We start from the raw sequence: 21,660 nt of genomic DNA on the forward strand, positions 1-21,660 counted from the left end.
ATTTTTAACTTTTAAGTATAAGGATTAAATCTTAAATTTTGTCAAATTATAGGGACTAAGAATAATTTTAACTTTTTAAGGGATAAGTTGCTTGGTAAGGAATTCAACTAGTGTTTGTTTTTTTCCTTTATTTCATAGGTTGAAATCGCCATAGCGCAATGGCGAATTTTGTTTTTATTTTTCTTTATAATTTTATTTAATATTTCAAATTACTATTAAAATAATTTAATTGTTTCATAAATTCAAAAATTAAATGTTGAAAATTTAATTATTGAATTTTATAAATACTAAATTTATATTATAAATTTGTTTGATAAGCCAAATCTCAAATCTTAATTTTAAATTTTATTTTATTTTATTATTCTAATTTTAATTTTATTACTATAATATTTTATATTATTTTAATAAATTTAGATAAAATTTAAAAATAACACTTTGAATTTTTTTTTACTTAAAAGGGATAATTGATTTCATTTATGTTTTTTTTTAGATAAAAGAACTTAAAACTTTTTAAATTTAACATTGTTCTGAAAGGAAAATTTTATATGAGTTATTAACACATTTAAAGCTTTGTGCATTTAGAATCTTTACTTTTATTTTTAAGATTTTAATTTATATACTTTTAAATTTAAAAGATTCAGCATAATTAAAGTTATTCTACTAAATTTATTGATGTGATTTTAAAAAAAAATTATTCACTTAGTAATCATATAATCAATAAAATGATATTGTAATATACATGAATTTAATAGAAGAATTTTAATAATATTGGCATCGATATTGTTACTAGTATTAGGTTTGAGCACGCTGAAGCGAGATTCTTCTTGTAGTAAAGGTTGGGAGGGGTTATTCTCAATTCTAGGTATTGTATAAAAAAAATACTTAAAATGTCTAATTCTGCACAAAATTCTTGTACGTTTTAGATTTTTAAAATTTAGTCCCTCGGATTTTAGTTCTAAAATTTAATCTCTACTTGTTTCATTGAAAATTAAAATCCAATTGATAACATGGTTATATTGTCGTATGACTTTTGTTAAATCTAAAATGTGCTATCAATTGTACTTTGTTTTTTAAATCAACTATATCAACTTACCTAAAATTTAACAAAATTATCAATTGGACTTTAAATTTGAAATTAAAAGGACTATATTTTTAGAAATAAAAGAAAAGAAGTAAATTTCAAGGTCCAAAGAGTTAGGTACTGAGAGCATAATTAAACCTGCCTAAGAATAGGACATAGATCATAAAACAAGAAACTAAAAAAATGCTAACGTATATATTCAGTCAGAACTTGCATTAATCAAGCAAGAAACTTAAAAATAAAAAATCAAACGAACTCTTGATTTCCTTTCTCATGATCCTCGTGGCTCATTGTTCCTTGGTTCTGCATCAAATATTTAGAATATACTCTTCATGATCCTAGTTTGTATCCTACAAATCAAGAAATTCTTTGGTAATATTTGGCGATAATATACAGGCAAATATAAATATATATTCCATGTCATAGTAAATATAAATGTTACCTTAGACATTGTCATCATGCTGCTTCCTCGTCACAACTCAATGTCCTATCCTTTGTCATGAGCGTGATCATCATAGCAATTCGTCCCAAAAGACTTGGCAAAAATTTCCTTAAACACTTACGTAAAATGACCATTTTTTACATGATAAACAATCAAGTAAAACCAAAAGTAACTACCAGTTTCACTTTGCTGAAGCAGTTCCCAATGTTCAAATGTGTCTGTCATACACAAGATCCATCAACATTTTGTTTTCTAACTGGATACGGCAGCGGGGAATACCAAGTTCCCTATGAACCGACCAAGAGGAACTATCTACATAAGGATATGTATGCATATGGTAGTGTACATACAGAGTAATTCAAAACATTAGGATTCTCTGTTCCTTTAATCAATATGAAGAGAAGAAGTACTAAAGTGGTGCCAGAAATGGGTGCTATTTGTTTAGTTACTCTTGTTTTTATGTTTATTGTTCCTCTAGCAGTTGCTAGCAAAGAAAATGGGAAAAACAGCTTGTCAACTTACATTGTTCACCTTAAGAAACCAAAGGGAGTCTTTGCTCAAGCAGTAGATTTGGATGGTTGGTATCGATCATTCCTTCCGGTTACCATCCCCGGTCAGAGGACACGGATGGTTTTTTCGTATCGAAATGTGGTTACAGGATTTGCTGCAAAGCTTACAGCAGAGGAAGCAGAAGCAATGAAAAGAAAGGAAGGGATCAAATCTGTTTGGCCTGAGAAAGTATATTCTCTACATACAACACATAGTCCTGACTTCATGGGTTTGCAGCAAAATCTTGGCTTTTGGAACCAATCAAATTATGGTAGGGGAGTCATAATTGGGGTTTTAGACACTGGAATAACCCCGGGTCACCCTTCATTCAGTGACGAAGGAATGCCGCCCCCACCAGCGAAATGGAAGGGGAAATGTGTGTTTGAAGGGGGATGCAATAACAAGCTGATTGGGGCAAGAAGTTTTGTAGAAGGTGAGGTTGGGCCACCGGCTGACGAGGAAGGTCATGGTACTCACACAGCAAGCACAGCTGGTGGCAATTTTGTGAAGGGTGCAAATGTTTTTGGCAATGCCAATGGCACAGCTAGTGGGATGGCACCTTTAGCTCACTTGGCAATGTACAAAGTATGTGGAGCGGGTTGTTCTGAAAGTGCAATATTGGCTGCAATGGACGCCGCTGTTGAGGATGGAGTGGATGTCCTCTCACTTTCATTAGGTGGTGGTTCAATTCCCTTCTATATGGACTCAATTGCCTTGGGTGCATTTACAGCTATTCAGAAGGGTGTATTTGTGAGCTGCTCAGCTGGAAACGAAGGTCCTTCCTATGGTACCTTATCAAATGAGGCTCCATGGATTCTTACAGTCGGAGCGAGCACCACTGACAGGAGCATAGCAGCTGTACCAAAGCTAGGGAATGGATTAACTTTTGATGGTGAATCCCTTTATCAGCCTAATGATTTCCCTTCAATGTTACTGCCTCTTGTATATTCAGGGGCAAATGGCAAGGCAGCATCGGCATTTTGCGCCCCGGGGTCATTGAAAGATGTTGATGTCAAAGGAAAAGTGGTTCTGTGTGAAAGAGGTGGCGATATAGGAAGAATTGACAAAGGCCAAGAAGTAAAAGACAATGGTGGTGCTGCCATGATTCTCATGAATGACAAACTTAATGGTTTCAGCACCATAGCTGATCCTCACGTACTTCCTGCAACCCACGTGGGTTACGAGACTGGTTTGAGCATCCAAAAGTATATAAACTCGACCATGAATCCAACAGCTACAATCATATTCAAAGGTACAGTACTAGGAAAGCAAACTGCTCCTGAAGTCACTTCTTTCTCCTCAAGAGGCCCAAGTTTGCAAAGCTTTGGGATCCTGAAACCAGATATAATTGGTCCTGGTGTAAGCATTCTAGCTGCATGGCCAGTTTCAGTGGAAAACAAAACAAATACAAACTCAACATTCAACATGATTTCTGGCACTTCAATGTCTTGTCCTCATCTCAGTGGCATTGCTGCTTTACTCAAAAGCTCTCATCCAGATTGGTCTCCAGCTGCTATAAAATCTGCGATCATGACTACAGCTAGCTTGGTTAACCTGGGAGGTAACACCATTGTTGATGAAACAAACACTACTGCTGATATCTTCGCAACTGGTGCCGGCCATGTTAACCCATCTAAAGCAAACGACCCTGGCCTTATCTATGATATCCAACCTGATGATTATATCCCTTATTTATGTGGCTTGAATTACACTGACGAGGAGGTAGGAACAATTCTGCAACAAACGGTGAACTGTTCCAGTGAATCAATAATAGCTGAAGCTGAGCTAAACTATCCCTCATTTTCTATATTATTGGCAGAATCTGGTGGTTCTCAGACATATACGAGAACGGTGACGAATGTTGGACCAGCAAGCTCATCCTATACCTATGAAGTGTTTGTGCCAACAGGGGTGGATGTTAGTGTAAAACCGGAAGAGATTGTTTTCACAGAGGTGAACCAAAAGCAAACCTATTCGGTTACATTTAGCAGGCAAAAGAACATCTCCTTGCCGTTTTCCCAAGGACTTTTAAAGTGGGTTTCTGCTCAACATGATGTTAACACCCCAATTGTTGCCATATTTGAATAAGTAATAGTTCCAGCAGCCCCCATGCAAGGCCAACTTTTCATGCAAAAAACTTGTTACTGGTATTTATTATTCCTAGTTCACAAATTACAATCGTCTCTCTTCTATATGTTTTTCCTTCAATAAATGTTAAAAGTGAAACAAAATCCTGGTTTGCTTTCATCCACTCGTGATTTCGTGTTTCAAGTTCCAAGTTTTTTTCTCATGTTCTTGGTTTTGAGTTCATATGCCATTCTTGCAATTGCTATTTATGAATAGGGATTGAAGTTATATTGCAAGTTGAGATTATATAGTGAAATTGAATGAACTGACTTGGACCATTTCAGCCAAAACACGATGGATTTCAAGCCACGTCTGTTCGCACCATATGCATGAATATTATTATATTATCAGCAACTGGCTCAAATATAGAAAACAAAGGAGTCTTTGAAAGGACTCAGTCATGGTAGTGAAGAATCTTTAAGAGAAAAAATGTAGAGAGGCAAGCATATAAAACAAGGATGGTTCATTATTCCGTTGTACCCCTGAATCAACGCTCAAATAAATAAAACACTCAAAGGCGGCATCACAGTTGCCGGTTAAACTATGATTGGATAAATACAAACTAATGGGGTGAATAATAGTCCAACACTGGATGTCAACATATATTGAGACTCACATGAGAAACCGGCCATCTTTGTCCCTCTTGATTTGTATATATAGGCAGAGTAAGGAAGCTTCGGAAACACAAGAAAAACAACTAAATATTCTTAGAACTTGATAGAGAAGAGCCATTTCCCATCCAAGATGGATATGAGTTATTTCATCTGTTTCATTTTCCTGTTCAACTTTCATTCCTTTATTGTTGAGGAAGTAAATTTTCTTCTGCAAAAGAGATTGAAAAGAATAAGTTGCAGACTTACATTGTCCGAGTTGAGCAGCCTGATGTAGGAATTCTTGGACAATCAGACAATCTGGATGTAGGAAGCTGGTTTATTCGTACAAAACGGTCATCAGCGGCTTTGCAGCTAGACTGACAGAGGAGGAAGTGCAGGCCATGAGAACGAAGAAGGGGTTTATCTCAGCACATCCTCAAAGGATACTGTGTAAACAGACAACACACACTCCTCGCTTCTTGGGGCTGCAACAGGAACTGGGAATTTGGAAAGAATCAAATTTTGGAAAAGGTGTGATAATTGGCGTGCTGGATGGTGGAGTTTTGCTTGACCATCCTTCATTCGGTGATGAAGGAATGCCACCTCCACCGGAAAAATGGAAAGGAAAATCTGAATTTACAGCCTGCAACAACAAAATAATTGGTGGAAGGTCCTTCAATATTGATGGAAATATGACCAAGGGAAAGGGGGTTGAGCCACCTAATGATGAAGATGGACATGGGACTCACACAGCTAGCACTGCTGCAGGTCGGTTTGTAAACTATGCTGATGTGCTGGGAAATGCCAAGGGTATGGCCGCAGAGATGGCACCACTTGCTCACCTGGCAATTTATAAAGTATGCTTCGGAGAAGACTGTGCAGAGAGCAACATACTAGCTGCATTAGATGCTGCTATTGAGGAAGGTGTCGATGTGCTTTCACTTTCTCTCGGGGAAGGAGGAGTTCCCTTTTTCCAGGACAGCATAGCCATAGGCGGATTTGCAGCAATGAAGAATGGAATATTTGTTAGTTGCTCAGCTAGAAATTCTGGCCCTTCCAACACCACATTATCAAATGAAGCCCCATGGCTTCTCACAGTGGGAGCAAGCACCATAGGTCGAAAAATCGTAGCCACGGCAAAGCTTAGAAATGGAGAAGAATTTGATGGAGAATCCATTTTCCAACCCAATGACTTTCCTTCCAAGCTGTTGCAACTTGTTTATGCCGGCATGAATGGTAAACAAGAGTCTGCACTGTGCGGGGAGGGAACATTGAAAGGTATAGATGTCAAAGGCAAGGTGGTTTTATGTGAAAGAGGAGGTGGAATAGCAAGAATTGCTAAAGGACAGGAAGTGAAAAATGCTGGTGGTGCAGCTATGATTCTTATGAATCAAGAAACCGATGGCTTCAGTGTTTCAGCCGATGTTCATGTTCTTCCAACAACCCATGTAAGGTATTGTGCTGGGTTGAAGATAAAAGCTTATTTAAATTCAACAGCAGCACCTACAGCAACAATCTTATTTAGAGGAACCGTCTTAGGAGACCTGTCATCTCCCTCTGTTGCTTCCTTTTCGTCAAGAGGCCCCAGCCTGGCGAGCCTGGCATCCTGAAACCGGACATTATAGGCCCTGGCGTGAATTTTCTGGCAGCATGGCCATTTCCTCTTGACAATAACATTAACTCAAAATCCACTTTCAATATAATGTCTGGCACATCAATGTCATGCCCTCATCTCAGTGGCATTGCAGCCTTACTCAAGAGCTCTCATCCTACTTGGTCACCAGCTGCCATTAAATCTGCTATGATGACTTCTACTGACCTATTCAATATCGGAGGCAAACTCATTGTCGATGAAACACTTCAACCAGCCGATGTGTTTGCTACCGGTGCTGGCCATGTTAATCCATCCAGGGCAGATAAAACAGGATTGATTTATGATATCCAGCCAGATGATTATATTCCATATCTTTGTGGTTTGGCTACAAAGATGAGGAAGTTGGTATAATTGCACATAGATCAGTCAAGTGCTCAGAAAAACCAAGTATACCGGAAGGAGAGCTAAACTATCCTTCATTTTCCATCAAACTCGGACCATCTCAGACATACACAAGGACTGTGACAAATGTTGGTGAGGCAAATTCAGCCTATGAAGTTAAGGTTTGGGCCCCAAAAGGGGTTGATGTGATTGTGAAGCCTAGTACACTATACTTCACAGAGCTAAACCAGAAGGCAACTTACTCGGTAACATTTACTCGAGTTGGTTCAACTTATAAAACAGGTGAATACACTCAAGAGTTCATCAAATGGGAGTCTGCTAAATACTCTGTTAGGAGCCCAATCGCAGTAATGTTTGAGTAAGACATAAAAGCAAGCAATCAAATGTATTCTCATAGAAATCTACAGCTACTACAAGATGCTATTGCAGTCTTGTAATATCTTAATACTTTTCTAATTTTATTCAACAGGTTCTTCCGTTTGCAAAACAAGCAAATTAAGTCCATTCCAAGTGAAAAGTAGATTTGGCCCCTCACTTTATTCCTAATGGTTATAAAACAATAAAATTATCAAATAGAACTGGCCAACATGAACTTATAACAGTTGCTGAAGAAGATTTTGAAGGATAAGTGGGCATTAAGTTGAAGTTTTTCTTTCTGGATTCATATTTTAATCGTCAACTACTGCAAATTTATCCTAAATATTCCAAATCTTAATCCCAAGACCGAAGATTTTAATAACGAAATTTCTCATACCAAACATACTATAAAGAAATACACCTACATCTTAATCCTGGAAATCACATGATCTCAACTAACAACGCCATCAAGCATTCTTACTCTTCAAATTCTTGTACTAGTTTTCTTCCCAATCCCATCCGACCATCTAAAACTCTTTAACCATTCATACATAATCCATCGATCGAAGTTCTATAATCATAAAAAGTAAAATTTTAAATTCACTTCCTTGTTTGACTTCGCTTTGTTTTCAAACTTTTCATAATTTTATTTCTTTTTAACTAAAAATAAAAAAATTATCTATTTTTCGTTAAAGCTTATATATGTTTTTTCTTCAACTTTCCATGTTAATCTAACCAAAAAATCAACCGCTTATTATTTCTATATGTTTTTCTTCAATTTTCTTTTGAAATACACATTCAATAAATGCTTTCAACTTATATCCTAACATGAATATAAAAAATAATCCTTTAAAAAGCTTTTCAAATACATGAAAATCTTGAAATTCACATGAAACACATACCTAAGTTCGAGTTCAAATAGCATAGTAACAAAGAATATCATGAAAATAAAAAGGATTATAAATCAAATTCGAATTTTGGAATTAATAAATCTAGTGTTATAGCATAAGTCAAAACTCAGGTTCTTGTTCTTCCCATAATAGAAAAAGGGTAATGCAACTACTCTTTATCTATTAGGCGTGTGTGTGTGTGAGAGAGAGAGAGAGAGAAAGGGAGAGAGGGAGGATGCTAAAAGTTGGGGCATGACATTGCCATTGATTTCTATACAAATTTGCAAGTTGCCCCTTGTAAAAATACTACAATCAGTTCATAGAATAGAGTACATTAATGCGTACAACATGACAAAATTATGTGTCTAAATTGTATCTGAATTCTCAAGTATCGTATTCAATTAACAATTTTTACTTACACTTAATAACCACCTTGAGGTAAATTTGAGCTCCACCAGATGATAATGGACAAGAGAAAAAAAACCACGATCTCTCAAGCACTGGAGCTGGAAACAATCTAGGACGAGTTATGTGTCCTCTTACGAGAATGGCGCCGGTCGGTTACCAAACTTGAGTTTCTGCAAATACATGAAGCTAAGCAAGTAAAGATAAAATCAAATTGAAATATTCAGTACTAAATTTGAATTACTCACGAATCATCTCCATGCTTTCCACTTGTTGACTCTTGTACTGTCGGAGATGGTATCATCACCTACCAAAGATACATTACTATATTAAAAACATGAGGTTCAGCATGTATGTCTGTGCTTGTGCCACACTGCTAGACCAAGCTACAGTGTATAACAAGTCAAATTTCCTAACTCCCATGGGGCAGATAAAACTAAGTCCATCCATTCATTCAGTTTCTTTTCCTTTATTATTGTTACCTCTCTGGTCATGGGAGTAAGTTCAGCATTAAAAATAAATTAAAAACCAATCAGAGAAACATGCACAGATATTCATTCGCTGCTACTAGGGCAATAAAGGGTACAGGCCGAAGGCCAGACTTGGATGAAAGAATTTCTATGAGTACACATTTTATTTTCATTCAGAGATGAGCTACTTGTCTGCCTGCTAGTGTTTCATAACTCTAAGACAATAGGCCAAACTATCCCAAATAGGAACCCCGGACATCTTGGCAGATGCAATTAGCCGGTGGTAGCATGTCATAAAAATAAGCAACTTCTATTAAATTATTTACACAATTAATTGACCAGGAAGCTGATACAGTACTGCATTGCATTGACAGGTACAGGTACAGGTAACAGATATAGTATACAAATAACCAGTCAGAGTTATTAATAGAAAGTACACTGACAGGGCGGCATAGTTGTTTGCTGGTTCTGCCATGGGCTTCTAGGTACTCTTCATATGTCTGCAACCATAATGAGGAGTAAGACATTTAGGGAAAAAAAGAAGAAGAAAAGGTTAAGATATAACTGAGCAAGACTATTCTGAGAGAGAAAGAGAGGGGGGGTTCTTTTGTTGATAAAGCAGAAACTGCGGCACTTCATCTGCAGATTGGTCATGCATCGGCCAAAAGTTTAATAAAGTGTGCCAATCTTTATGTCCACAGTTGATCAGGGAAAAACAACACATTCAGCACATGAAACATGTGGCAGGATTCACTGCGCTGAATTCTTTGTAAAGAAAGAGAAGTGGAAAGTTTGGGCGAAAGGGCTCTTGGTAAATACTAACCTGAGAAATCTAGCTTCTCTGATTAATCACATTATATATGACCACAAGGAACATATCCGCTTAGCAAAAGAGCATATAAATTAAACTTCAACAGAATATAAAATAGAGCTTAGACAGGTTCCCAATACCATTTCAAGGAAATCATCCTCAGTCAAGGTACTAGCAAGTGGGCTTTCTGCACATAAACCCCAAGCATCAAATTGAGTAGACATATCATGGTTTATTTGTAGATTGGTGAGATTTCTGTTGATGCGAGAATTTTTCATACTTGCAACCTTTGATGCTCCCATACTGGTAGGAAAATACTCAGTAGCCAAAGTATACGGATGTGTTAAATGGAATCTATTTGGGTCAGCCTGATGTTGATAGAAGAAGGGATTGTAAGGCATGGGTGTACCAGGCCAAGGCACATGCAGCGGAGGCACACTATAATCTTGATCTCCTAAAGAATATGGAGGTTCTAGGCAAGGCCTCTTTGAAGCTAGATCATCCCTGGTATAACCATTCCAGCGTGAGTTCACAAAATCCAACAAGGCTCATGATTTTAATAGAACATGCAGCTTGGAGATACCTTTTCAGCAAAACATCCACATCATTACTCACATCAAGGAGCTCGCAAAGAGCTTCCCCTATATCTTGAGGTAATTCCTAAAAAGAAAACATGAATAAAAATATTACTGTGAAGGAAAGGATGCTTAGTTAAAAGAAGAAGAAGAAGAAGAAGAAGAAGAAGAAATAATTGTGAATATAAAGGACACCTGGCAGTCCCTGCTGATTTTGACAGGTTTGTAGTCATTCAATGGGTTCTTAAGGTGTAGAGTCTTTTGGAAAGGCAGGTGATTCAAGCAGAGCCATTTGACCTTAAAACTGCGGCCCCAAGGATTACCTTTACCACTTCCTTGGCTCCAAACATTATCTCGCCTCCATCCAACAGAAGACATCATTTGAGCATAACCTTGGAAGAAACCACTCATGTTGACACTAAATATTAAAATAACACAACCGGAATTCTGCAATACAAGAAAATCCCCCAGTATAAAATATCTAGACATAAATAATTGCATAAGATTAAAATAAGAGGGATTTTACATGAAAAGCATCTTCTAGAATTGGTTCATTCATGACTTGAGTAGCCCAAATTCCTTTGTCAATTGATAGTTGAATATTTTGGTGGTTCAAACTCTTAATGATGAAATATCTTTTATTACACAATTTGCCCCTTTTGTCTGCCACATGAGAATGCTCTAGGTCTTGTGCCTTAAAGGGATAGCCATCCTCATTCTCTGACATAAACCAGATTCATACAATGAATAAAACTTGAAAATACATATTAACAGAGGCTGTTACCATGTAATTGATTCTGTACAATACAAGAACATGAAAATCAGTAAAAGCACAAACCTGCACTTTAGTACATATCTTAACTCACTTCATCACTTTATCATAGTGTGTGAATATATGCATGTATATATATTAGAGAGAGAACTCAATGCCGATGTCAGCATAAACTAGATGGACTGTAACAAAACTTGGCCACTGGAACCAATTCACCAAAAATTAAGAAGAAAAAGACTAAGTAGTTTATAACTCCATTGACAATGTATACTTTCCTAAATACTGTATCACAAAGTGAAGTGAAAAGATTTCAACAAAGCTGGATCTCTATGCTGCTTGTTTCCTGTTTAACGTCTTATCTTTACACAACCATTAGCCAATCCAATGGAAAAAAGGGATCACTTCTTATGGATTCACATGCAAGAAAATATAGTTATGATCATACAGCCATGATAGAACCAATAATGCAAATATAGGGGGCTACAACTCGTACACATATTCAAAACCTGATAAACAATAACTGCTCTCATTATTTATAGCATAATAGGACTTCAAAATTATGTGTCCCAAAGTGCGATATGTAGGTTCTGAGCAAGTTAAAGAGAGAGGGAGATCATAAAACTTCTTTTTCTTGTCTTAAAATAATTCTAGGCCTACAACCAATGAACTAAAATCATGTTCAACATAAGATGCAAACATATACATGGGAAAGATGAATTTCAGATCAATTAAAGGTAGAAACATATAATGATGTCTTAAACAAGAAGAAGATGCGCCATAATTTTACCTAAATCATCTGAATTTCCCATGTCATTTTTCCATTCAGTCACCGATGAATCAACTACAGATGCATTTTCTCTTGCAGTATCAGAAGACATATCCTTATTCACCTCCAATCACAATGCAGATTAATGAAAAAGAAATCAAGCCAGACTCTGCGGCAAGACAACGCAACTGTATTTGAAATATATATATATATTTAGCAATCCAATTCAAAATAAACAGTGATCAGTATCCAGAATCTCTACCATCAGCAGCAATAACCGGATATGGACTTTGGGCAGAAGGAAAGAAGTATTAAAAGTAAAAGAAAACACAACTTTTCTAGGCTAAACATGAACTATTACTCCAAGTTACCTTATAGCAAAATTAGACATGGAGAATACCAAAAAAAAAAAAATATCATACAGAAAAGCAATTGAGTAAATAAAGAAAGAAAAAAGGAGGATATAGTTACAGTAATAACTAATAAGTAAACACAGTTTCTTTTGTTAATCCCATTTATAGAATTTTCAAGGAGAATGTTTGGAAATGTATTTTGCATCACAAGTCTATTCTATTCTGTTCGTCCATTTAATTTTTTAGTATACCATTAGGGCCGAACGCATAACAAATAAATTCTCATGAATAAATAAAAGAATTAATACTAAGGTAAATTATAGCCAATTCCTTATATTCATAGGCGAAATGAATTTTGTAAAGTTCATATTCAACATTAGGGAAATTTCAGAAAACAATTCACTAATTATGTAAGGGAATTCCTCCCATTTTCGTTCTACTATTGTTTCTCAGCAACCACGCAGGAGGTAAAGCGGAAAAGAAAATAAGAGAAAAGAAAGAAGTGAAAGCGAGTACCTGTTTAAGAGGGAAAACCAAACAGAAAGCAGAACAGGAGTGTTGAAGTTGAAGCTGAAGTTGAAGTGGAAGTGGAAGTCCCAAGTGATTGGCTATGTATTAGTGTCTTGGCCTTGCCTGTAGTAAATGAACCCTAACTTTTGTTTCCCTTTTTTGTTTTTCTTTTTTTTTTCGATTTTCATTTCTTGGAATTGAACCTTCCAAATTATACGCCGAGCATAGGTAACTTTAGCTCTTTATTTTTTTTTCCATTTGCGGGTCTTGAGATTGGCGATCCAGCAGCTGCTTTAGGTTGGTTTCGGCTGAAGGTGGACTGATCGGACAATGTTGCGTGTGTTCGTGAATCACAGACAATGAGCGCAAATTAGATTTAAACTGGGCCTTCTCAGTTCCAGGTTCTATATTTGGGCTGTCATTGCCCTGAGGCCTAAGCCATGCACTTGGGGCAAACAGTTTAATCGGTTGATATCTTTTTGGAATTGATTTAATCAAAAATTGATTTAATTGATTTTAGTTAAGAAAATCGATTTCAAATCAATTTTGATTCGGTCGATTATTTTGATTAACTGATATTGAGTTATTAGATTGGGTTTATATGGTTAGATATTTATTTTGTATTATAAAATATAAATATATTTTAAATAATTTAAAAATAATATAAAATAAGTCTATTTGTTTGATCGGTTCAATTACGGGATTTAAAAATTAATAACCGATTGAATTAACCGATTAAACCAAGATCAAAACCGACCAACCTGCTCCATCTGACTAAACCGAAACCAAAAAAATCGAGTGAACTGATTTTTCGATTAAACTTGAAAATTGCTCTCCCTATCGCTATTTTTCAGATTTCAAAATTCAAGTTTAATTGTTAACACTATTATTCTTTTTGTTAAATTTACTAGGGTTGCATTTTAAAATTTAAATAAAGACACTTAGTAGTAATATAATTGAAAAATGTTGTAATTAGACTTATCCATGACTTGGGCCACAGCCCAATTCTTAAGCCCAAGCCCTTTTTCTACCCGACCCAACCAAAAAGCCTGTCTCACTGTTTAAAAATTAATGATTGAATTCGAGTCAAGTTGACCCACAACATAGAAAACTTTGTCTAAGTCCAACCTAAGTTAGCTCACCTAACTCATGGACAAGTTTAGTCGTAATGAATCTAAATTTAACAAAATAATTTTAACATATTAAAGGCTAGATTTAAATTTGAAAATATCTCAAACAAAAAAATTAAAATTTTCAAAATAAAAATAAAAAATTAAATTTTAAATTTATGAAGAATAAATATACTTATTACACATTTTAGCATTAAATTAAGGGTAAATTACACCAACAGTCACTCAACTTTGAGGTAGGTTACAAAACAACCACCTAGGTTTCATTTTAGTCACTCAACTTTTGAAAAATAACAAAACAGACACTAACGTTATAAAAAAGTGACAAAATAGTCACCGATTAATAATTTCCGTTAGTGTCTTACCGGACCGCTGATATGGCAAGTTAACTGCTGATATGGCCAGTTAACTTGTCACGTTGGATGTCCACAATGGAAACCCACCTAGAGGTGCTCATGGTAGGGGCTGGCGGCCTGAAAAAAATTTCTGCCGGGTCCTAGGCAGGCTCCCTACCAAATATGGGCTTAGAATTTTGCCCAGTGCCCGCCCGAGAAAAAATCATAAGCCCGGCCCGCCTGTTTTTAAATAAATACCAAAAATTTATTTTAAAAATTAAAATAAAATTAAAAAATTATTTTAAAAATATTTTAAAATTAAAAAATTAAAGAAGTATTTTAAAAAATTTAAAATTTAAAAATTTAATAAAAGTATTTTAAAAGTATTTTAAAATTAAAAATAAAAATAATAAAATAATTATATTCTAGGTAAGTGTCATAAGTTGCCCGCAAAAAAGTTGTGCCGAGGTCTGCCCATTTTAAATCGGCCTCGTTTTTTGCCCAAGCCCATATTTCGAGCCTATATTTTACCCAAACCCTCCCATATTTCAAGGGTTGTCGGGTTGGTCAGTCAGCCTACCCATGAGCACCTCTAAACCCACCCAATTTAAAAAGAAATTGAAAAAAAAAAGAACCCTTAATAACAAAGGAGAAGAAGAAGAAGAGACTATAAAAAACAAAAAGTCTTCTTTGCTTAATTTGGCGGGTCTGATTCTTTGCCATTGAAACACCATGTCTTTGCTCTTCTTCTTCTTCTTCTTGGCTCTATTCTTCTGTAACCTTCCACCATTGAAACACCAAATAGATAAATTTCAGCTTCACTAAAACACCCAAAAACAAAGACAGATAAAATTTCTTTCAGACCCGAATTAATAAAAAGGAAAAAAATTTGACCCATTATATTGATTGAACCAGCAAGGGAGTTGAATAAATTTGGAAAAGACCCAGAAAAGAAAATCTTGCAAAAAGTGGGTCATTTCTTCAAAATTTGAAAATTTAAACATTACTTGCCATTATCAGAAGTGAGGAGAAGCTTGGGTAAATTGCCTTCCCCTCGTGTTACTGTGACCCCCAAGGTAACAACATTCTGGTTTGAAGCTGCAACAGCCATTCCTAAGTAACTGCAGAAGAATATGAAGCAATTGGGTTAAAGCTTTGGCCTTAGATTGTTACCTTTAAAGTTTGGAGGAATCACTTGAAGAGATGCAGTATGGGACTGATTTGAAAATTGGGGGCATCTCAATTTTTTCTCTTCTTCTCTTTCTTCTTCTTCTTCTTCTTCTCCTCTTCTTATTCTTCTTTTCTTCTTTTCCTCTTCTAAACCCAAAATTGGTACTGATGAGGCTATTAAATTGGTGGTAACCGGTTAGCTGAAGGGTTTTTTTATACCAAGCACGACGTCATCTATCATGTCACTTTACCATGACGTCTGTGATGGAAAATGGTAAAAATGACTGTTTTGTCACTTTTCTAAAGTTGAGTGACTGAAATGAAATCGATGTGATTATTTTGTCAGCTATTCGAAAGTTAAGTGACTGTTGGTGTAATTTACCTTTAAATTAATTATATGGACCGTTTAAGTATGAATCAAAATAATAACTACCAGAACGTCACTTGTGTTCTGCATGGACACCACAACCTCCATTTGGGATTGGTACTGAATAGGTGGTTAGAAATATCACTCTGCTACTTTGAGAAATTAAAAAGACAGAATAAATGTTAATTTTCACAAACAAGTAGCTTAATAAAAGAACCAAATCAGTTCTCATTATTCAAATAAAACAGGTAAAGAGGAGCCAAGGAGTGGAGACAGACGCCACAACCAAGGGTTTAACCCCCCAACGAAATATAGCATTCATCAGAGTACAGAAAGAAATAGGTTATCGCGACAAATAAAAATACTAGTTTCAGTTGGACAGATTATCCTGGGTCTTCCTGAACAGCTTATGCTCGATATGCTGAGCAAAGGTACGAGGAGGGAACAGTGGAGGGTCGGTCTCAGAGACAGTCTCCGGGAGTGGCTTAAGGATGATCTTATCCTTCGGTGGCTCACAGAAAACTGCCCATGAGATCCTAACCTTCTCCTTATTAACCAGACCCCTGTGGAGAATGCTCTTGAACTTTCCATTGCTGAGGATCTCGATGGTGTCTCCAATGTGCATGATGATGGAGTTGGGAACACATTTAGCGGTCACCCACTTGCCTTGGTAAAAGAGTTGGAGGCCAGGAACCATGTTGTGGAGAATGAAAGTGAGTGCACTTATATCGGTGTGAGCTTCGACACCGAGAGCGAGTTCTGGTTGTGGACACTTGGGGTAGTAATTGATTTTCAATTGAAGAAGAAGCTCTTCCAGGCCACCAACTTCCTTCTCTAGCCTTCCTTCTTCTAATCCCAAGCAAATTGATAGTGCTGAAAGTATTTTGCTCGCTAGGCCTCGCAGTTGCCTTGCATACTCACTTGTAACTTCACTACAAGACAAGTAAATGATGAATCAGTACCAATTAACATTAAATATGTAAGTAAAAACAAGCTAAGCTAAACTCACGTGTACTCGCTGGGGATTTTAGGCCAAATTGACAAGTCTCTCTTATCCTCAGGAAAAATAAGATGGAAGAAGTAGTCCTCCCACTCAAGCTGCCCACTAGCATTGTTAGCAAGCTTGCTACCATAGCCCTGAACATTCCCAGAGCTCTGGTCGTTGGCATACTTCTCTTTCTCCTCCACAGGGAGTTCAAAGAATTTCTGCCCAACTTTCCTAACACGATCCATGAGCTCCTCGGAGATGCCATGGTTAACAAGGTGCATCACACCCCATTCCATGGCAGCATTTTTCAGCTCCTGCCGACATCTTTCCCGGACCTCTTTGTCCTCCGACTCGATTTCTGTCAAATCGATGGTCGGAACCTGAGGCCCTTCCTCTTTTTTCTCTTCTTCAAACACGTTACCTATGCTTGTAAGCTCTTCTTGAGGCCTGATATATTCTTTCGGGATTGATTGAATCCCACTGCTTGCCAAGCTTTCTACTCTAGGTAGCACTGAGGTCACCATTTGTAGATGTCGTAAGTTTATATTTTAAAAACAAAAACAAATTTTTTTGCGTACTGCAGTATATATCGGATAGTGCTGGGCATTTTATAGGGCAGCGGTAGAAGAATAACGTTAAGCTAAACAGTAAACAGTGATGAAAATAACGGAATGAATTTGTTTGATGGAAAGCTGTATACACGTGAGTGATAGTAGGCAGGGTCAAGGAAAAAATGATTTGAACTTTGAAAGAAAACTAAATGGTAAGTTGTACACGTGAATGAGAGTAGCCAGGGTCAAGGTGGGTTGACTGGAAGATAAGGGATTTGGCCTTCCGTTTTTGGTGACTAGGACATTTCAGATTTGGCTTAAATATTATAAATAAGGAAATTGATATGAAAATTCATACTCTGACAATTATCAGCCGTTAGGTCTGTTTTATTTATTTTTTAATTAACCTTAAAATTTAAAATTTAAAGTTTTATAAAAAATATTAAATTAATTTTTAAATATCTTAAATTAAAATAATAATAAATTAATTAAATCTCAGTTCAGTTGATATCAAAAAATGCCAGTAAATCTACGGATTGTGAACAAAGCCCCGCACAAATTTTCTATATAATAAAAATCATGAAATAGAGAAACGAACAAAGATAGCGAGCCACATAATAATAATAATAATGTCATAGGAAAAATATATATTAACAAAAATTAGCGTGAAGCCAGTAATAAATTAATGGATGGGAGGTTTAGGATTCCATAATTGTATTTGTAAATTTGTTCCCTTTCCCGTTATAATATACTTACACCAAGGAATCCTATTTAAATTAGAGTCGGTGGCGTGAAGGAAATTTGTTTTTAATGAAAATCTCAACTCTTACTGCAAGACGTTTCACTTGTATAATAGAAATAGCGTCAAGGTTTCGGTAAGCTAAATGCATTGTCAAACTGCCAACTACCAAGCCAGTCCTGCACGTTTCATCTAACCCAATCTTTCCCTTTGGATTAATGCATGTCATTCAACTTATTATGCGGTATTATTGACCTTCAAGTGGATAAGAGTAATAATTATATAATAGAACTTAAAAAAATTCAAAAGAATATTAATTTAGGGTGTTTTTATAAATTATTGAAAATTTTCATTTTCAACAATTAATATTATAAATGTGTTTGATAATCATTTTAATTTTTTTATTTAGTATAAAATTTTCAGTAAAAGGTGTTGAATAAGATAAGTAGATAAGTAGTTACTTATCACTTAATTTAGAAAATATTAAGTTAATTTTATTTCATTAAAAATTGAAATAAATTATTAAAAAGAATGAGATATTCAAATTACCATATTTATCTTTCATTCAAAACCATTATAAATGATATAAAATATTATATTAATAAGAAAAAATATTTTAAAAATCAATATTTACTTTTATCGAATAATATAATTATATTTGGTACTTATATTTAAATTCTACATTATAAAGGGTTTTTTACTTAAATAATATAAAAAATATTCAAATAGGATGATAGGGCCATTATTTACGAATATTGGCAAATTGCAGAGTGAACTCACGGTGTCGCCTGAGCAATTGGCGGCATCAACCTCCTTTGGCAGCAATGATTAAGCTGATGATTTGATTTGAAAAAGAAATTAATTTTCATTTGGTGCCACCTGAGCAATCGGCAGCGTAACACCCTATTACCGAACTCAATCGCTGGGTTGAGCAACGAGATATCACATCATTGTCGGAGCAACTATCATCATTCGTTCCATAATAAATTCAAATCGTACATTTAGACCCATAGCCATGTCTTGATTAATATACCAATATCTTAACCATTAACCTATTTATTCATTGCAATTCATGCATCCTCTATTCCAGCTATATACATACAACAACATTAATTCGGTACTAAGCAACAATATACAGCAGCATTCAATCCACCATACAAAGATATTTCAGGCATCAAATCACTCACTCATTAACAGCAGCAATTTAACTGAATTCTTTCATGCAGTTCTTCCAACCCGAAACATCAAGGTTAAACCACCAAGAATTGAGCATTTTACGTGACAAAGACCAAGAAAAGCTCACCAAAATATCTATTCAAAGTGTCGAGACCTTCACACTAACTTAGATTTTCCCTTGTCGTTTGGTCTTGTTAAGTATGACTCATATTTCAGTCAAATTTGAGAAATAATCTTCCAGTCAAACTCTGTTTATTTGTTTCAATCAAACTATGGTTAGTCTATATTATTTTATTATTATTTGACCTATAAATTTAGCCTATAAATAGGCTCTTTTACTGGTTAAGTGCTAAAATTACATATTTTATGTAATTAAACCGATTAATTTATGAGAGTGCACTATTGATTTTTCCATGCTTATATTGAATTTTGTGCAGGGATGCAATTTGGGGCTAAATAGAAGAAAAATGAAACAATTGGGCTAGATTGAAGAAAGAAGCAAAGAAGGAGGACCAAAGCAAAAATTTTCCAAGATGTAATTAGCTGAAATTTTTGTTGACTTAGTGGGAGATTATGTTGAAACTTTTTATATCATGGAATATATTATTTCCTTGATTTTCTATGGCTAGTAGCTCTTAATTTAGCAAAGCCACTAGTATAAATAGGGGGCTACATTATTCATTTATTCATCAAGTCATAAATCAAGCTTTCATCTTTGAATGCAATCTCTTCTTCATTCTCACGAAGCTATTTGTTGTTTTTGGTTTCTTTTTCTTCAATTTATTAATTTCTAGTTTGTCACCAACTTAAACCATTTACAATTTCTTTTTCAAACTTCCTTTTCATTTCTAGTAGCTAACCATCCCACTTTAATACTTAACCAAAATTCCAGCCCCCATACTTAATCACGCCACCCATTATTTTCACCCATTTTTTACCTTATTTAATTTATCCAACTCTAATATGCCCCAAACCTTAAGTTAACTAAATCCACTTTTAGCTTTAGGTCAGAATTAGCTTCGTCAAAACCCGTGAGTTACGAACCCGAGCAATTTAACTCCTAAATTCTAGTACTTATTATTTCTCTGGACTAAGAGTATGATTTTGTCGACTCACAAAGTCAGATCAACACTAAGTCAAAATAGACATCGTTTGAGTTAGTGTGGTTAGACGTACAGTTGGAATTCCTAAAGGATCGATTGTCTGATTGGTTTTCCGTGAACACATTGGCGTGCCATGTAACAGCCCAATTTTGACCCTAATCGGACAGAGTGGTTTTGGGACCACAAATCCGAGTCAAAAAAATATTTTAATATTATTTAGAGAGTTTATTATGTGTGAATTTGATTGTGTGAAATTTCCATGTTTAAATTTTATCGTTTGAATGATCGATTAAAGAAAATGACTTAATCGTGTAAAATTAAAAATTTAAGGGTCAATCTTAAAAGCACCTAATTGTTGTTGTCTTTTAAAAATGGGGGATTTAAATGACAATTGGGCCATTTAGATGATAGTGGGTGGCAATGGTCGACATTGCCCTTGTATTATATGTTTTATAATTAAATTAAATAAGGTTAAAATAGTAAACCAAAAATATATATGTTATTATATGTTAAATAAAACCTTGTATGTTGTGAACAAATTTTGTGTATTTTGTGTTTTATCCAATAGTGACTAAATTGTAAAAAGTGTAAATGTTAGGGGAAAAATAGTAATTTACCCATTTATGTGTTTTTGGATTAAATTGAATGTAATTATATTTAAACTAGCTTATTTTGAATATAATTAGATCAAGAACCGAAGAAATCAGAGTTGGATCGGGGAAAAACTAAAGTTGTCGATTAATAGTCTGGTTTCGACTTTTCAACGTACGAGGTAAGTCCATTAGCAATTTGAGGTTATTAAATCAGTATATATGCATGAATATCTATTTTATTTTGATGAGCTGAAATTGAAAGTATATGGATTGAATTTGGTTTAAGTATGAATGATATATATATATATATATGTATCATGTTCGAATATATATATGTATAAATACTTGTTTTTAATCAAAGGTATTTATATATATAATATATATGTATACATAAGGTCTAATATATATATAAGCATATACATGTATAAACCCTTAGACTTGGTTAAAGGTATGAATGTGTATATATATGTACACGTGAGTTGTAATATATATGTATACTCATGAATAAGTCTTGAATATATTTAAAGGTATGAATCTTATGTATGTATATGTAATTTCAATACGTGTGTATATACATGTACAAATTTTTGTATTGAATTAAAGGCATGAAATTGTTAGCTTAGATTATCTAGAAGGTATTAGAATGTATGATATATATTTTCTTTGAATTGATTTTTTAATGTTATGAAATATATATATGTATTTAAGTGATTCGATTAGTAAATGTATATTAAGGTATGATAAAAGTTAAATGATAAGATTTTAATAGTAGAATTTAATTTATTAAGTTATATGTATATATATATATGTG

At 34.8% G+C, this 21,660-nt stretch overlaps 4 protein-coding genes across 10 annotated transcripts; 2 read left to right on the forward strand and 2 right to left on the reverse strand.

The window, feature by feature from the left end:
- The first annotated feature begins 1,949 nt into the window (after positions 1-1,949).
- LOC105792152 (subtilisin-like protease) lies at positions 1,950-4,661 on the forward strand. The gene has a single exon (XM_052634880.1). The coding sequence runs from the start codon at positions 1,950-1,952 to the stop codon at positions 4,158-4,160; it is 2,211 nt and encodes a 736-aa protein (XP_052490840.1). The 3' UTR covers positions 4,161-4,661.
- Positions 4,662-4,764: 103 nt separating this feature from the next.
- LOC128043070 (subtilisin-like protease 4) lies at positions 4,765-7,150 on the forward strand. Its single transcript, XM_052634881.1, is given in 4 exon segments — positions 4,765-4,769; positions 5,121-6,385; positions 6,388-6,765; positions 6,768-7,150. Coding segments are annotated over 4 exon segments (2,031 nt in total).
- A 1,121-nt stretch (positions 7,151-8,271) lies between these two features.
- On the reverse strand, positions 8,272-13,063 carry LOC105792151 (uncharacterized). Of its 7 annotated transcripts, none has more exons than XM_052634978.1 (10): positions 12,704-13,063; positions 11,856-12,022; positions 10,823-11,016; positions 10,492-10,743; positions 10,305-10,381; positions 10,002-10,225; positions 9,862-9,908; positions 9,348-9,410; positions 8,689-8,747; positions 8,272-8,613 (listed from the first exon to the last, which is right to left on the reverse strand). In XM_052634978.1, the coding sequence occupies exons 2-10, from the start codon at positions 11,944-11,946 to the stop codon at positions 8,553-8,555; spliced, it is 1,068 nt and encodes a 355-aa protein (XP_052490938.1). In that variant the 5' UTR covers positions 11,947-12,022; positions 12,704-13,063; the 3' UTR covers positions 8,272-8,552. The 7 variants fall into 7 exon arrangements, with proteins under 7 accessions (XP_052490938.1, XP_012476027.1, XP_052490936.1 ...); XM_012620573.2 differs by having other exon boundaries at positions 9,354-9,410; positions 12,704-13,062; XM_052634976.1 differs by having other exon boundaries at positions 8,272-8,629; positions 9,862-10,225.
- A 2,840-nt stretch (positions 13,064-15,903) lies between these two features.
- Positions 15,904-17,283, reverse strand: LOC105792153 (anthocyanin synthase). The gene is made up of 2 exons (XM_012620574.2): positions 16,709-17,283; positions 15,904-16,631 (listed from the first exon to the last, which is right to left on the reverse strand). Exons 1-2 carry the CDS (start codon positions 17,209-17,211, stop codon positions 16,070-16,072), a joined length of 1,065 nt encoding a protein of 354 aa, XP_012476028.1. The 5' UTR covers positions 17,212-17,283; the 3' UTR covers positions 15,904-16,069.
- Between the last annotated feature and the right edge of the window lie 4,377 nt (positions 17,284-21,660).

This window comes from Gossypium raimondii, chromosome 8, assembly GCF_025698545.1.
Source record: "Gossypium raimondii isolate GPD5lz chromosome 8, ASM2569854v1, whole genome shotgun sequence".
Taxonomy (NCBI): Eukaryota; Viridiplantae; Streptophyta; class Magnoliopsida; order Malvales; family Malvaceae; genus Gossypium; species Gossypium raimondii.